Source organism: Netta rufina, assembly GCF_964035555.1.
Source record: "Netta rufina genome assembly, chromosome: 1".
NCBI classification, from domain to species: Eukaryota; Metazoa; Chordata; class Aves; order Anseriformes; family Anatidae; genus Netta; species Netta rufina.
The window spans coordinates 124,921,522-124,937,462 of record NC_140123.1 but is presented as its reverse complement, the minus strand read 5'-3'; the positions used below and the strand labels follow the sequence as shown (position 1 = coordinate 124,937,462).

The 15,941-nt window shown below is 54.4% G+C and overlaps 2 protein-coding genes across 2 annotated transcripts; both read right to left on the bottom strand.

Moving 5' to 3' along the window:
• Window positions 1-3,166: 3,166 nt before the first annotated feature.
• On the bottom strand, window positions 3,167-9,924 carry LRRC23 (leucine rich repeat containing 23; the record flags this gene model as incomplete). The annotated part of the gene is made up of 7 exons (XM_084297415.1): window positions 3,167-3,205; window positions 3,452-3,674; window positions 4,174-4,310; window positions 8,349-8,476; window positions 8,574-8,827; window positions 9,605-9,717; window positions 9,805-9,924. 7 exons carry the CDS (start codon window positions 9,922-9,924, stop codon window positions 3,167-3,169), a joined length of 1,014 nt encoding a protein of 337 aa, XP_084153541.1.
• Window positions 9,925-13,004: 3,080 nt separating this feature from the next.
• Window positions 13,005-15,873, bottom strand: TPI1 (triosephosphate isomerase 1). Its single transcript, XM_084295556.1, has 7 exons — window positions 15,675-15,873; window positions 14,758-14,881; window positions 14,581-14,665; window positions 14,314-14,446; window positions 13,997-14,082; window positions 13,769-13,856; window positions 13,005-13,566 (listed from the first exon to the last, which is right to left on the bottom strand). The coding sequence occupies exons 1-7, from the start codon at window positions 15,784-15,786 to the stop codon at window positions 13,448-13,450; spliced, it is 747 nt and encodes a 248-aa protein (XP_084151682.1). The 5' UTR covers window positions 15,787-15,873; the 3' UTR covers window positions 13,005-13,447.
• Between the last annotated feature and the right edge of the window lie 68 nt (window positions 15,874-15,941).

The following is a 15,941-nucleotide window of genomic DNA, read 5'->3' as shown; positions in this document are numbered from 1 at the left end:
CCTGTGCAGCAGGTATGTGCCGCCCTTCCCAGGGCTTACACTGGGAGTCAGGGCAGCAGGCACAAAATACCACAGAAGCCCGGGCAGCAGAGAGGGAGGGCTGAGCTGGCACAGCCCCAGCCTGGTGCCAGGGCTCCCAGCACCTCACTTTTCCCCACGGGGGGTGAGGAGCATCCCCAGTGGGCCCAGGGGAGCCCGTGCTGTGCCTCTGCCTCTCCTCACCCCTCCGCAGAGCGAGGGGAGCTGCCCCAGAAAGGCGCCATCCCCTGGCAGCCTGGGCAGCCATTTTGCGTGCTGACACAGAGGAGGAACAGCTCTGAGGGCAGAGGGAGGGAAACATGGCTGGCTCAGGTGCTGGGGCTGCCCAAAGCTCATGGCCCCACCGTGCCTGACAGGATGGAGGAGGGGTCTCCGTTTGACAGGGGTGGGGGGGTGAGGGAATCTGACATTTTGGATGCACTCGTTGAAGCCCAAGGAGGAAAACATGCTCGTGGGTGAGGATGGCCACTTGGGAGAGCTTCTTTTGCTGGAATTTGCCCTCTAGGGTCTCCAGAATAGCTCTGTCCACCCCATCCCACCTTCCTATTCCCCCCAGACCGGCCTTGCACGTCTCCCCACGTCCCCCAGCTAGCTGCAGGGCTGTGCAATGTCAGGGAGCAGGATCCTGCCAAATGTCTGCCACTGCCACCCCCTGCCTTCACCAGGTTTTCTCCCCCTGGCACACCCAGACAATTCATTTAAAACCAAGTGGAGCTGGAACCACATGAACTCGGTGCAGGGGGGGCAAGCCTGGGGCATCAGGTGTTTTTTTTTTTTTTTTTTTTTTTTTTATATCTCAGCCAGAATCATGCCTCGGTCTGTGTGCGTGGGGTACAGCCAGCACGGGAGCTTAGCCCATGCACGTGTGTTGGGGCTGCTGCAAAAGGGCATCGTGGCAGGGAGAGGGGCTAAGAAACAGGATGGGGAATGCAGGGGCAGCTCCTGATCCCTTTGCCTCTGGTACACAGAAATCAGAGGGCTGTGAGGAAATCACCCTGCTTTGAAGTTTCACCCAAAGCTTGCAGTGCTGGGGAGTTTTGTTGGGGGAAACCAGGACTCTCTGAAGCCTGCGCGGGGGCCCTTCACGGTGTCCATCTGGGCTGGGATCCCCTCAGCCGTGCTGGCAGCGCTCCTCACGCCATCTGGCACGCACCGCAGGAGCTTCCTCCGGAGCCGTGCCTGCGCAGCTGCGAGCTGCCTTCGCAGCAGTGCCCTGGCTGTGCCCCAGCAGCCTCCGCAGGGGAGGGAGGACCAGCACCCTGCTAAAGTGAGTTTTGGCACAGCGGGGGCCTGATGACAAGACCTCTGTCAGATGCTGTGCCCCTGTTTGTGTGATGATGTTTCCCCTGTCACATCCCTCTGCCTGCATCCCCCTGCTCTATTTTGGGGCAGCTCCAAGGAAGCCAAATGACAGCCTTGCTAGCCCCACTCCATCACCCGCTGCATCTCTTCTTCCCCCTCCATTCTCTATACCCTTTTCTCCACTTCTGCTGCCTCCCCTTGTCCCCCCTGCTGTTTGCCCTCTGTGGAACAGTGCACAGAGCCACCCGAAAATCCCTGGCATCAGCTGCACCGCCCTGAAAGGAGGTCAGAGGCGGATAAGCTGGGATAAGGGATTGGGACAGAGCCATAGCCGGGAACCCGTTGACACAGTGAGGAGGAGAGGGCAGCCTCCCTCGAGCAGAGGGCACCCTGGCATTGCTCTGCTGCACCGTGGGCGCTGCTTTGTGGAAGCCCCCTTCCCCACCAAGCAGGCCAGCACTGCACCTCTGCCCCAAGCCACCAGCACCACCAGCCCTGCCTGCTGGGGCCCCTGGTGCTGCTGCTGCGGTTCCCCCAGGCTGGGCACTGCTGCCAGGAAGCCCGCACTGCTGCAGTGTCGTGGCTGATGCAGCTCCCTCCTGCTCGCCTGTCACCTCCTCTCCCGGCTGCCCCCCCTCCCTCCGTGCGGTGTGGGGTTGGGATGAGAGGAAAACGTTTCCCCTCCTCCCTCCTTCTCCCAGAAAGACCAAGGGCTGTGCTCTTGTGTTGGTATCAGCACCTCGGGAGGCTGGGGGGGGGGTCTGCTCTCAGCCGGGGTCCTTTCCCCCAGCGGTACCCAAACTGAGCTCTGCCTCTCCCCACTGCCAGCCCCTTCCCCCCCGGGGAAAGCTCCATCCCACAGCATCTCCCTGCAGTGCCCTTGGGAGCACCACCTGTGTTTGCTGGTTGTGGTGTGTCCCCCCCCCAACCCCCTTTCCCCTCGAATTTGCCCAGATTCGCATCTGAAACGGTCCTGAAACGATAGGGAAGGAGGGAGCACCTGAAATTAAAATACGAGAGCAAAGTGAGAAGGGTGGGGGGTGAGGAGAAATCGGTGGGAGGAGCAGGGGGGAGGAAGCGAGGGGAGTTTTGCTCAGCCGTGGTCCTCCCCTGCAGGGACCCGGGTCCCTGTGGGGTTTGGGGGGCACGGGGTGCATGCAGCTGGCCACGGGGAGACACTTACCTCCCGAGGGCAGGGGTGAACGAGAAACTGAGACGGTGCTGGCAGGGAGGATGGAGCCGAGGAGGGCTGCGGGACCTCAAGGGGAGATGCTGTGTCCTCTGAGCCAACAGCGGCGGCAGCAGCAGGATGGAGCCGCCCCTAATAGGGCCGGGACGGCAGCATGTGACCCGGAGCTGCGATGAGTCAGGATTCGGCACAGCTTTGCAAACAGCACGTAGGGGATGGAGAGGGAAAGGGAGGGAGGCAGGCAGGGCGCAGACACAGACAGACGAGGGTGAGGGAGCCGGGGAAGAGGAGTGGGTGGGCAGGATAAACAGTGCCAGGCGCTCCGGTCTCATTAATTATTTTTATTCAAATCAGGAGATCCTGTGGGATTTTTGGAGCCATAAATGAAAACAGACAACTTGTAACTCTCCCCTTTTCCCTCTTGGGCCCGCTTAGCATACATGCATGCAGTGACTGCAAAAACACTGCAGTAACTCAGGGCAGCGCCCAGGACCAGGGCGGGTAACCCTGCTCCCTTCGCCAGGGGCAAAACGAGGTGAAGGTAGCGCTGACACCTGCAGCTCTTGCTTTGCCAGCCACACACGTGGGAGAAGGCATCTCCAAATCTTCACAGGAGATGGGTATTAAAACCTGGGGTCACTCAGTCATATCACCCTGGAGAGATCCCTCCGTTTCCTGAAGAAGGAGAAGAGATGTTAAATGCCTGACTTCTTTTTCCCTTTCACCTCTCCCTTGGTGCTATTGGGGCCAGGAATGCCAAGCAGGTTATGAAGCCCACTCTGTTGCAGGCTCCTCTGCCCTTGGGACTGACCTCCCTCAGCCCTTTCATCACGTAATCTAGAGGAGTGGCTTACCAGCATGTCTGATCCTCTGTCTTTACACACTTCTTACTCCCCACCCCCTGCCCCGTGCTGTTCTTACCTTCTCCTCTTCCTGCCTTTTCTGGCGGATTTCGTTTGCCTCTGCACGCTCGTCTTGCTCGAACGATTCCTTGTCGAGGCGTTCCAGGCGCGGCAGCAGGACCAGGACCTCCAGCCGGTAATTGGGTTCGTCGGAGCATGGATTGTCCAGCAGCACCAGCGCCTTCAGCATGGGGAGCACCTGCAGTTTTGCCACTTCCTCGAAGGCGCTGATCCCATTGTTCCTGAAGAAAAGGCAGCACAGTGTGCGGTAGAGATATATGTAAGTAGAAAGGTCTCTTCAGAGCAGTAAGCTGACAAGACAAAGCAAAACTTAGCAGTGTGATACTCTGATCTAAGATCTAGATGTGTCTGGAGCTCCCCAAAGCGGGGGACAAATCCAGCATCTCTGGATTTCTCTGTGCCCAAACAGAATTGTCTGGTATTGCCATTTCCCTTTATAGCAAATGCCTGGAAGTAAAGGGCACTTGTGCTGAGGGCCAGTACACGAAGGAAAAGTATGATGTGGGATCGGAGAGTGACTGAAGAGGTAGAGCTTTTCTGAGAAGCCTGAAAAAGACCTGGCTGTTACAGTGCTAGACAGCTGAGCCCTGAACGCTAGCTAAAGGCTGTGAAGATCAACCCATTCAGCTTCCAGAGAAAACAGAAAACCCTAAGGACCTAAACGGGAGAACGGCCTGGTGAAGGGGGCTCCAGCCCCGACACGAAGCAAGGAGGACCCACCGTAGGTTGAGGTACTGCAGGCACTTCATGCTGCTACAGAATCCATCCAGGGCTTCGAGCTGGTTGTCCCGCAGGTGCAGGGTTGTCAGCTGCTCCAGCGCCTCCAGGCCCTCAAGGCTCCTCAGGGCGTTCTGGGCCTCAGCAGGGAGACAGGAAGAGAGCACAAAAAAGAGGGCCACACAGGAGAGGGAACAGCAGTTATTTCTGGCCTGTCAAGCTCTTCCTAGCCTTCAGGCTCCCTACCACTCCTGAGCAGCCTTCTCTGAAGCTGGGCATCACACATACATAACAAAGGAGGGAAGAAAAAAAAATGCATTGGAAATTTTAGGGATAGAGGATGAAATACCTTGAGAATTTGACTGCAGCTCTAGGCTTGCACCTCTGTTTAGGATCTTTGCTGCCTGTTAGACTCACAGAAAGTGAGATGGGAAGGGACCTCTGGAGGTCTCTGTCCAACACCCTGCTTAGAATCAGGCTAACTCCAAGGCTGTGTGAGGTTGCTCAGGGCCTTGCTCAAATGAGGTCTAAGTATTCAGGTTCAGGGACCAAGTTTGCTGAAAAAGAGTTTCCCATACCATCTCTTGGTGATTAAGACAAAAAACACCCCAGATGAGACCTTTTTTTCCCAACACAGCTTCTGTTTATGCTGGTAGAGACATGCCATGATTCAGATTTACCAGGGCATGTAGCACTGAGTCACCTGCTCTACTGCCAGCACAGCACCCCCGTCCATGGCAGTGCCTAATCTGAGCCCCTACGGCCTCAGGGAGCAACTGCGTGGAAAGCAAGGACCTGAGCACAGCACAAGTGTATTTAAGGTGTGAATCAGCAGCCCCTCTCAGTCCCATAGTCCATGGAGTCTAGGGATCTTCCAGTGCCGGCTGCTTCTCTTGTGGGAGAAATCTTCTGCCAAGAAGTCTCCCCTTCTAATCCTCTAGAACGAGAGGCAGGCTGCACGATCCTGGCAGAAGATCTAGGGGCTGTTGGTTGATTTAAGTGTTTCTTACTATAATATTTATTAGCTGTCCAAAAGAACAGCTTCTTGCAACAAATCTGACAATTTTATGGCAGGAAGTATTTGTCTTCCCAGTTTAAAATTCCCCACCATTGACTTCATTCACTTCACTGTGCTCTGCGTTATGAGATAGGGAAACACAAAGTTCTTAATTTCAGCAATAGTTTCACAGCACATTTTTGGCTGGAAAAGACCACTAGAGGCCTCCTGCCCAGCCCCGGGCCAGCAGCAGTGCTAGCATCAAAGCTGGATCAGGATGCTCATGGTGTTGGGCAGCCAAATTTGGGAAATCCTTGGCAATTACATCATCCCCGCCACATACTCCAGCCCAGAGCTGAGCAGACTTCACTTGCAACTGTGGCTTAGGGCTGCAGTCTCTAAGGATGCAGATACGGGAACAGGAGACAGGGAGAGAGGTACCACCTGTCTTGGGAGAGTTCATTTTCTCCATAGTGGCTGGAATGGTGCCGTGTTTAGGATTTAGGAGGAAAATAATGTTGATAACACACTGATGTTTTAGTTGTTGCTGAGCAGTGCTTGCAGAGTCAAGGACTTTTTAACGTCTCCTACTGCCCTGCTAATGAGGAGCTGGGGGTGCACAAGAAGCAGGGACACAACCAGAATAGTTGACCCAAACTGGCCAAGGGGGTATTCCATACCACGTGATCCCTTCCCTTCCCTTCCCTTCCCTTCCCTTCCCTTCCCTTCCCTTCCCTTCCCTTCCCTTCCCTTCCCTTCCCTTCCCTTCCCTTCCCTTCCCTTCCCTTCCCTTCCCTTCCCTTCCCTTCCCTTCCCTTCCCTTCCCTTCCCTTCCCTTCCCTTCCCTTCCCTTCCCTTCCCTTCCCTTCCCTTCCCTTCCCTTCCCTTCCCTTCCCTTCCCTTCCCTTCCCTTCCCTTCCCTTCCCTTCCCTTCCCTTCCCTTCCCTTCCCTCTTTATCTCAGCCCACAATTTTAAATCTTTTTCTCACAATTTTCTCCCCCGGTCCTACTGAGAGGGGGAGTGAGTGAACAGCTGTGTGGTGCTTATCTGCCTGCTGGGCTAAACCACAACAGTGCCACTGTGCTCTGTGCCTTTCTCATACCCAGGCAGTGATACGGTCCATGCCCACGTTTAATCAAAGCGGCACAGTCTGAACTGGTGGGATGGGAGAACAGTGCGGGACAGGGTCACTTTGGGAAACGACATCTTGTACAAAAGGAGGACTTCAGTGGAAATTGGACAAGGGAGACTCTGGACCTGCTGGGCCAAGTAAAGAGGATAATTTGATGCGAGAAGAAGGAAAGACTGAAATTTAGTGAATGTAGTGTGAACAAATTAAAAAAAGCCAGGATGGATTTGTAAATTTCACTTCAGAGGAAATCAGGAGTGTGCGTGGGAATTGGTGTGGGGAGCTCACAGACCACTGGGCTGTGAAATGAATGGCAACCTGCTATCACTCTCGCTTCCTCCGTTACACCAGTGTGAATAGTTTCAAAGGCTCTGGCCCTGCAAGCACTAACAGGACAATGAAGAAGGGATTTCCCCCCTTTTTTTTTTCCTTAAATCAAAGAACATTTCAAATGACACCTTTAATTAAATGATCATGTCATCACCTCGCCTAATATACCAGTTCCTCACATGGATGTGATGCCACCATTTCATAGGGAAAGCTATTATAAAATGTTGCCCATGGCTCCCTCTCCACTTCTTGCGTACCCCGACCTTGCTGTAGCTAGTCTTTGTCACCGCTGCTGGACAATGAAGAGGAAGCAACACAGCCCTGCTGACAGCAGTGATCTGGAAGCTGATGCAGTTTGAAGCACCACACTTCGGCTCCTGGTTTTCCAGCTAGTGCTGTGACTTTGTGAATTCCAAGTTTCATTGGTAACTGCGTCATACATTAACCAAATTTGATTTAGTTCCTTTAAATTGACCTTTGAATTCCTAACGGATGGATGCCTTGAACCCTGTCCTTGCGGCATCAGCTTCAGCTACCTGTGGCTCTGGTAATACCAAAATCTTTACACAGGAAGCAAAGCAGTACTGGAAGAGATCCCCCTCCAAAACAGTTTGGTAAGCAGGTGGACATGGGAGACAAATTCAGGCCCACAGGACTCCCGAGACATTAATCAGTTGTTCTAGTTTTAATACTCATGTCTTACAGTTTGCCTGCCCCAGATGTGTAGCTCAGGAATTCCTCAGCCATCTCAGGAAATTTCTTTAAATATAGATGCTGCTTTTCTTTCCCTCCAATCACCCACTAAAGTGACCGTTTTTACTTAGAAATTGCATATTGTATCTAGTGACTTAACCACTTCCTCCCTTCTTCCAGCATCTGTAGCCCTAAGATCTAGTTTTTCACCGGAAAATGGAAGGCAATCTCAGCAAGCAATCTCCTCAGTGCTGTCTGTCAGGGAGTATTGACGAAATGAAACCCTGTAGTTTTTGAAAACCTTTATCATCTTTAATTGCTTTTTCAGAGGTAATGACTCAGGACACCAATCTAGTCTTTGCAAGTTGTAGTGCTGTGTGATATATGGGAGTAAGCTAACATACTTGCTTCACTTGTGTCTCTAGGAGTGAATGTTCCCTGAGGCAATTGTTTATGATATAAGGAAATTGCTTCTTCTATCTTAGTTTCACTGTGATGTTTAATCTGTTTCTTTTCTGGCAGCTGAAGAGATAGATGAATCATATCACTGTGCTGTTGTTAAACTCATATTTGATTAGGCCCATCAGAGAGAAGAAAGAGGCATCACCTCCCCCTGTGCCACCTGGAGCACACCACTAACCTCTGAGGTCCTGCAGCACACGGAGTGTGACCTTGCCTAACACTGCCAAGAAGAGAAAACTGCTGTCCCTTAGGCGGCTGGGAAGGAAGAACGCAATGCACCAAACATTGCCAACTTCCCTGCTCTCTGCAGAGCAATTAGTGGTCAGCTGCTACTTCTTTTGCACTGTTTGAGCAGACATAATAGAAGGATCTACCCAAAAGGAGAGAGATTTGTTTCTGCAGCTCTCTGAAATCCGTTCCTCTCATGCTGTGAAGACTGAACCGAATGGGCTAGCATGTAAATGATGCTGCTTTGAAGGGGACAGTGTTTCCCCTCCTCCCACTGCCTGAAGATGCCAGGCTTTGCGGCATCTCACTCCCGTTCCCCAAGCTGGCTGCTCCCTTACCAGATAGAGGCTCTTGAGCTTGGGCAGATTGAGCCCTGCAGTGCTCTCTAGCTTGTTTCCTCGCAGCTCCAGGTTATGCAGGCTGAACAGTGCTTGACTCAGGCCCAGCGCTGTCCGGATTTTATTTCCTGAGTGCAGAGGAGGAAGAAACAATGAGAGAGAGTTAATCCCACTCAAAATGAGCTTCCTATGTGCACAAGAGCAAAGAGAGGTGGTCTGTATCACCTTTAAGGCTGAGGTTGGCTAAGCAGGGGTGAGTAATGCCTTCCATATCCTTGATGTGGTTGTGAGCAAAGCTGATGATCTGGAGGTAAGGCAGCTCCTGCATGCGGGCACTGGTAAGCAGATTCCCATCCACCTTCAGCCAAAGCAGGTGGGTTAGGCTGCTCAGTGGAGACAAATCTTGCAGCTTGTTCTCTGACAAGTCCACATACCGCAGGTGAATGAAGCATTCGAGGAGGCTGATGTCTGTCAAGTCCCTGTGGGAGAGAGGATGTGAATAAAACACCTCTCATATTCCCCCCCCCCCCCCGCTGCCAGCTCCTCACCACGCTGGGAAGGAGGGCTTCCTCCTCTCCCACTTCCCTGCTATCCTAGGAAGCCTTGCGTGAAGGAGGAAAAAGGCAGGCAATAGGGACAGGCCAGATATGCTGTAAACAAGGCTGAATGCCAGGGAGTGGGCCTGCGTTCCTGCATAGGGATTACTTCTTCCCATTGAAATGTAGCTGTCAGGAGAGGGAAGAACCAGAACAGAAAAGAGGATAAACCTGGGGGGTGGGTCTGTTAGACAGCAGTGGCAACACCGAGGACTGCGAGTAAGGACTTTCCTAGTGGGAAAAAGCCAGTCTAGTCACCTATAGGGCCAGTCTTTCTGAGGTCTGTTAGCTCTAGGATTATTTGGATGGGGCGGAGGCTCCAAACTGCCCCAAAGCCACCATGGCACCGTACTTACAAGTGCATATTTTAAAGTTTAGCAGTTAACTGGAGCGGGTATTTCTTAAAGTGTCTGTGAGAGGGTGCCCTGCTCAGGTGCCCATAGAGACCACAGTGTAGGGCACGGGATGGGCTCCTCTCACACTGTGGGGACACAGACACCAGTGTGTCTGGCTGTGGTGGAGGTTTGAGGCAGAAGGTGGAACAAGCACAGACAGCGTGGCAAACATGTCCTGGATGCTCCCGCTGCTCGAGGCCAGCCACCGATGGCCAGTGGCTGCGGGGAGGAGGCCTCCTCCTCCTGCGGCGCGTCGGGCACTCACTTGTACTTGGCCTCAAACTTGACGTAGGCGTGCGCCAGGCCGTTGCCAGTTTTGCAGAGGAGGGAGAGGCCCTCCTGCAGCATCTCCTCGGTCAGGGGGCACGGGACCAGCTCCTGGGGGACAGAGCACCAGTAAATGGCGGAGGCGAGGCGAGGCGAGGCCGGCTGCCCCCGCCAGCTCCGTCACGGGGCCTGCCTCACCTGCTTTTCCTCCTCCTGCTCCGACAGCGCCTCCTCCTCCTCCTCCTTCTCCTCCTGGTCCTCCTCCTCCTCCTCCTCCTGGCGGAGGTGCTCCTCCTCGCCCAGCTCCTCCTCCTCCATCTTTACGCCCCGTTTTCTTCACGGACCCCTGGCCTTGAGCTGCGGCTGCTGCGCTGCCATGGGAGCCAGGGCGGGCCCCGCGCCTCCGCCATAGCAACCGTGCTGACCGACAGCGCTGGGCCTCGGCCCTGATTTTCCCACATTTTCCTGTATTTTCCCGTATTTTCCACACAATCCCAGCGAGTGCATGCTGGAATCAGTGCCCTGCTTCCCGCGGAGCGCTGCTGTGCCCTGCTGGGCGATGTGAGCTGCCTGTGGCTTCTTTCCTCACCGCCCTTCTGCTAACAGCCCTCCCGCCTGATTCCCGTGGCTCGCCGCCCTAACTGCAGCGCCCTGTCACTTTTAGTAATAAATCCTGTCTGGAAAGCTCAGGGCACGCCTCAGGCTTCTCCGGAATCACTTTGAGAGCCCCCTCTACACTCCCCAGTGCTCCCAGCCGTTCCTAGCTCAGTGACATCCACAGCTCATAGGAGCGCATTCAGAGAGTCGAAGGGTAATTTTGGAGGCCACTCATCCAGCCCCGGAGTTGTGGTGTGTGATGCTCACCCCATGGGTCAGGGAGTGAGCACCGGCCGATGGTGCACAGCACCCCCAGAGCCAGGAGCTCTGCTCGCAGCTGATGGCTGCCCGTGTTTTGCAGCGAGTGCCAAAGTCCATGGCCCTACCCCCTTCCTGCACTTTGTTCCCTCACAGACCCTGGGTAAAGTCCCTGCAGGGTCAGTGCCACGCTGGCTCTGCTGCTCAGCGTGTGCTGCTCGTGTGGTCAACACATGACTGCCAGGCATGAGAGTCTCAGGCTCCTGCCGCTCATGCATCAGCTGCTGTTCCTGCTGCAGAGCACTCTTCCGTGCTCAGGACCATGAGCAAACCACCACCAGTGTCCCCTGTCTCATCCCTTGACACCCCAGTGCCGATCTCTTACTCCACCTGCATTAACCCACACATTATTATTATTATTTTTTACCATTATATCTCCTGCAAAAACAACCCACCATACTGAAAGCTTTCTGGCTGTTGCTTTTGTTTTCCAGGAGCTTTAGGGAGCTCTTCAGTGAATCCTTAGAGTCAGTGCAGGAAGAAAAGCAACAACATGCTTTTCTTCCCATTCCTCTCTCCTTTATGTTGAAGAATGGACTGGAAGAAGTAATGTGTGTCTGTAGGCACATTTTACGTGAGTCTTACAATAGCAACATATGGTTTAGTTGTCTTGTTTCCAGATGACCAAAGACCTTTTTTAGACAGGACAAATTTATACAGGGAAATTGAAATCTTTAAAAGAGAATTTTTATTCAGGGTATACAAAATAAATAAATAAAGCAAAATCCCAAACTATACTGGTCAGTAAGGAGGCAACTGTTAGGTTAAGTGGTAAAAACTCCTCTGCACACTCAGAAAGGAGCAAAGAGAGACAACAGCAGGAGGGGGAGGCAGAACGGTACCTGGCTATTTGTAGGTGTTGTCCCAGGGAAAGCCCCAGGGTCCGCGTGTGGGTGCCTACCTATGGATGTGTTCGCTAGTGGACCCCTGTCCTGTTCAGCCAGAGGGGCATGGGACAAGGCCGCCAGCACTGCCTGGGTTCATGCGAGTGCTCTGTTTTACCTGTGTGACCATCCATGTGCATATACACATATGTGATGTACAGGTGTGTTCATGCTTGTGCCTACTGGGAACGAAAGCTCAGCCTGGCCCCTGGTTGGAGCTGGGGCTGTCTCATCTGGCACAGTACGCTCTCCCCCTAGCAGCATCACATTTAAGATCCAGCTACTACGATTCTCAGTCAGGGTGAGGATCTGGCAGCATTTCCACTCGACAGAGCTGTGGTCCTTCCTGCCAGAAAGCATGTAAAAAGAAGAAAGCCGAGGTTGCTGCTGATGCAGAGATTATTGTCCACGGCTCTATTCCTCATTAAATGTTTTTGTGTGCCTGTGTTCCCCTGAAAACAGCGAGAGCGCTGCTCCGCTCCCATCTGTTTTGTCTATGTAGGTCACTTTCCTGGGCTCTTGCCGAGCTGCTCTTCAGGCAGGGCTGGGCAGCAGCAGAGCTGACAGCGGAGCCGCAGCCTGAGGCTCGTCCTGCGAGTGCCCCGGCACGCCGGCTGCTGGCAGCCTGCAAGCACAGTCCCTGTCCCTGCAAGTCCCCAAATGCTCTAATTGTGGCAGGGCCAGATTGAGGCCGTGCCCCAACTGCCGCTCAGAAGCGCTTTGTTTGCAGAAGCAAGATTTCAAGATTTTTTTTTTTTTTTTTTTGTTGTTCCCTTTGAAACGTCCTTTTCTGCACGCCCCTCCGGGCACCTAGAGCACGTAGCAGCCGTCTCCGTGCTGCTGTCACTGCCTTCGTGCTCAGCCTGCCGCTCCCATCACTGCAGGGGGTGTCTCGGACAGAGGCCGGGCACCGGGGGGCGCTCCGGGACCGGCCCCATCCCTCCCCGGAGCCGCTGCTGTGGCTGCAGCGGCTCCAGAGGACCTGCAGCATGGCAGAGCTCCTCGGATCCTCCTCCTCCCACAAGTACCGCAGAGCGGACAGCGTGAGGTGGGAGAGGATCCCTCAGGCACGCATTAACCGCGTCCCCCTTCCGCACGCCTGCTGTGCAGCAGCGCGCTGCCCACACACCCAGTGATGCGCCGCCTCGGTTAAGCTCCTCCTCGCCAGGCACTTCCATTTTCATTGCCCTTTGCGCTACCCAAAAGCTCCCAGCTCTGGTCTGGCTTTCCTTTCCTATCCCGCACCACGTGGCTGTGAGCAAAGTCTCAGCACACAGCCTGAAAATTTCCTATGCGAAGAGGAATAGGTGCACACAGAGAGAGCATCACGGACCCAGAGAGCTGCAAGGGGAAGGATGAAAGGTGCTTTGGGGCATGCCCGAAGAGCCGCAATGGCAAAGTACAGGTTGAAGCTGTGCAATGCCTATTGGAGCAATTTAGCAAACAAAAGAAACCCCAAACCACCAGCCACAAACGAGACCAAAAACCCAAACCCTGTTACTCTCTTGCAGCCAGGAGCGAGAGCTCACCAGGAGCAAGTATGCCAATTCTGGACACACCTCGTCCTTAATCACTCCTGAATAAGATCCAAGACACACCTTTTTTAATTTCCCTTTCATTTATTGTTCAGTACGGGACATCGGTGAGGTAAGGTGTCTCACAAAGGTCTAAGCTACCAGGCCCCTTGCTGATGGGCCTGAAGGATGCAGCACATGGTGGTTCCTTCTTCCTCCCCCCGTACTAGCGGCCATCTCTACCCGTAGCACTGCGGACAAAGGGGGAGGCAACGGCCAAGTTGACTGTGGGCTCAAACAGCTCAACAGAAAACCGAGGATTTTGCCAATTCAGAGACTGCTGAGACAGGCTGACACTAACAGGACTCCAACAGGGTGGTGGGGGTTAGCAGCACAGCTAGAACAATGACCGTGGTTGGGGGGGAAGCCTCAGAAGAGGCCTCTGTACTTAGACATGTGCAATGAAAGGTCCCTTCGTGCTTCTGTTTCTTGCTTTGAACCGTTAAGGGACTGCTCCTCGTTGGAGCTTCAGTGTTTGGCGTTGATAATATCCACAAACTCTGGCTTGAGGGAAGCTCCGCCAACAAGAAAGCCGTCCACGTCATGCTGAGAGGCCAGCTCCTTACAGTTGCTGCCAGTGACTGAACCTAAGGAGGGAACAGGATTTTAGGAGATGAGCAGAGAGTGGTATTTTTAACAGATGTAGACAGCCTGAAGCGCCAACAGTTAGGGCCTCACGCTCTGCCAACCTCCTATTTCCTCATTAGCAGAGCAGTGAGGTACAGCTGCAGCAATAAGCAGAGATCTAAGTGCTTCCTGCACTGAGAAGGGGACTTCAGACTCCTTTACCTCCATAGATGATCCTAGTTGATTGAGCAACAGCATCAGATACGTGGCTTTTGAGCCATCCCCTCAGCTTCTCATGAACTTCCTGGGCCTGCAATGGAACACAAAGAGTCCCACTGAGGACTGGACCATCCTGTGTACAGCTCCCTTCCAAAGAAGGAACTGTCTTGTTCCATCATCTGGCAGGACCTCTGGAACAGGGTCACTCAGCCACCCTTCCCTTGCTCATACCTGCTGGGGGGTTGCAGTTTTACCAGTTCCAATAGCCCAAACTGGCTCGTAGGCAAGAACCACTTTACTCCAGTCCTTCACGTTATCTGTGGAGAAAGGAGAAGGTGCAAGAAGTAAGCACAGTCCTTCACGTTGGGAAGGGTAGACCTGGAAAGCTTTCTGGAACATGCAGACCTTTTATTAACATGATCATTACTGTGGCAGCACTCCCACCAACATATCTGCAGGCCTTCCAGAACGGCCAGGAACAGGCAGAAAGGCCATAACGGCCATTTCCCATGTGTATGAAGAGGAAAAAGCCCATTTTCTTCCCTTACCAGCAATAGCCTTGGTCTGTTCAAAAACCACTTTCTCTGTTATGCCAGCTTCTCTCTCATCCAGCTTCTCTCCAATGCAGGCAATGACACCAAGGCCCTCAGCTAGAGCATGAGCCACCTTCTGCCCAATCAGCTGGGAATTGAAGAGAAAAGGGGAAGTGACAGTCACACCTATTCCTGCTCCTGTCTTTCCCACAAACTGCTCATCCCTCCAGCCTTCACAGACCTATCTGATCTGTACCATCTCTCCATCCCACGGCCTCTCACCTCATCGGACTCTCCAAAAACATGCCTTCGCTCTGAGTGGCCCAGAATCACCCATGCAGCTCCAATATCTTTGATCATTGCTGGGCTGAGGAGAAAGGAGGTGAGAGTATTAATTCACATCTGGAGGCACCAAACTTTGCAGAGCCACGCTGGCCTTGCACTTCTCTTTGGGCTCACCTAATCTCTCCTGTGAAAGCACCCTTTGGCACCTTGTAACAGTTCTGTGCTGCAACTCCAATCTTTGCATCAAGCTTCTGACGGGCAAAGTCAAGGTAGATTGAAGGAGCTCCACAAACCACCTCTGGAAGGCAGAGAAAAATGCCACTTTCAGGAAGAGCCAAGGGCAGAAACTGCACCCAACCCTGAGCCTGATGACCTAAGAGGTCATCATTTCCTTCCCTACCCTCTGCTGGGAAGGCTCAGCGTGCATGACATTTGGGGGACCTGCTGCAGCATCAGAAAGCAGGAATATCCCTGCTATCTGATGCCTCGACAGCAAGGAGGAAACCCTTTCCAGCAGCCAGATAGGTGAGACCAGGCAGAGAGGCAGGCCCCTCAGCTGGTTCACGCAGGGTCTCTTGGAAACGGCCCAACCAAGAAACCGGGCAGGAATCCTGCCCTGCTGCAGAGGCTATGCTGAACCGGGGGGGAAAAGGGCAGCATCGGGTTACATCTGGGATTATAACAGCACGCTCTGGGGGCACAGCCTGAGCGACCCCAGCTGCAGTGCTGCACTCTGCGCCCCTCAGCGGGGCAGGGGGGCTGCAGGGGGCCTCCTGGAGCGATAAAGGAGGGCAAAAGGGCTGCGGATGGCCACGGGCCCGCGGGGCAGGGCCTGGCGGGGCCTCCTCAGCGCCCTGAGGGAGCCCCGGGGCAGGAGGCCCCAGCCCCAACCCCAACCCCACGGGGCCCGGCTCCCCCCCGCTGCCCACGCTACCGGAGGCGGCCGGGATCCGGTGTCGGGGTATTTTTAGCGCGGTCGCATTTATTTATACTTATATTTAGGGCCCCCCACCCCCCGCGGCCGCCCTCTGACATTTCCCGGGGCTGCCGCGCGGGACGTGCGCGACGTGCGGCCGCGGCCGCGCCCTCACCGGTGTCGGCCGAGAGCTTGGCGCCGTTCAGCGTGTGGATCAGCTCGCCCAGGCTCTTCTTGTCGCCGTTCATCTTCCAGTTGCCCCCCACGAAGAACTTCCTGGGCGCCATGGCGGGGGCGATGAGGAGGAGGAGGAGGTGGCAGCGAGCAGCAGGTCCCGGGCGCAGCCGAAGGTCAGTGGCGGCGCCCAGCCCGCGGCCGCCCCTTTTATAGCCCGGCGGCGGCCGAGGCCACGCCCCCTCCCCGAAGCCACGCCCCCACCGCT

Bases quoted from the DNA above. Each gene is read 5' to 3' on its own strand.
- TPI1 (XM_084295556.1), bottom strand. From the start codon at position 15,786: ATGGCGCCCAGGAAGTTCTTCGTGGGGGGCAACTGGAAGATGAACGGC. The intron at 14,666-14,757 runs GTGAGCCCAAAG...CTTTCTCCTCAG, and splicing joins GCTTTCACAGGAGAGATTAG to CCCAGCAATGATCAAAGATA. The intron at 14,447-14,580 runs GTGAGAGGCCGT...TTCAATTCCCAG, and splicing joins TTTTTGGAGAGTCCGATGAG to CTGATTGGGCAGAAGGTGGC.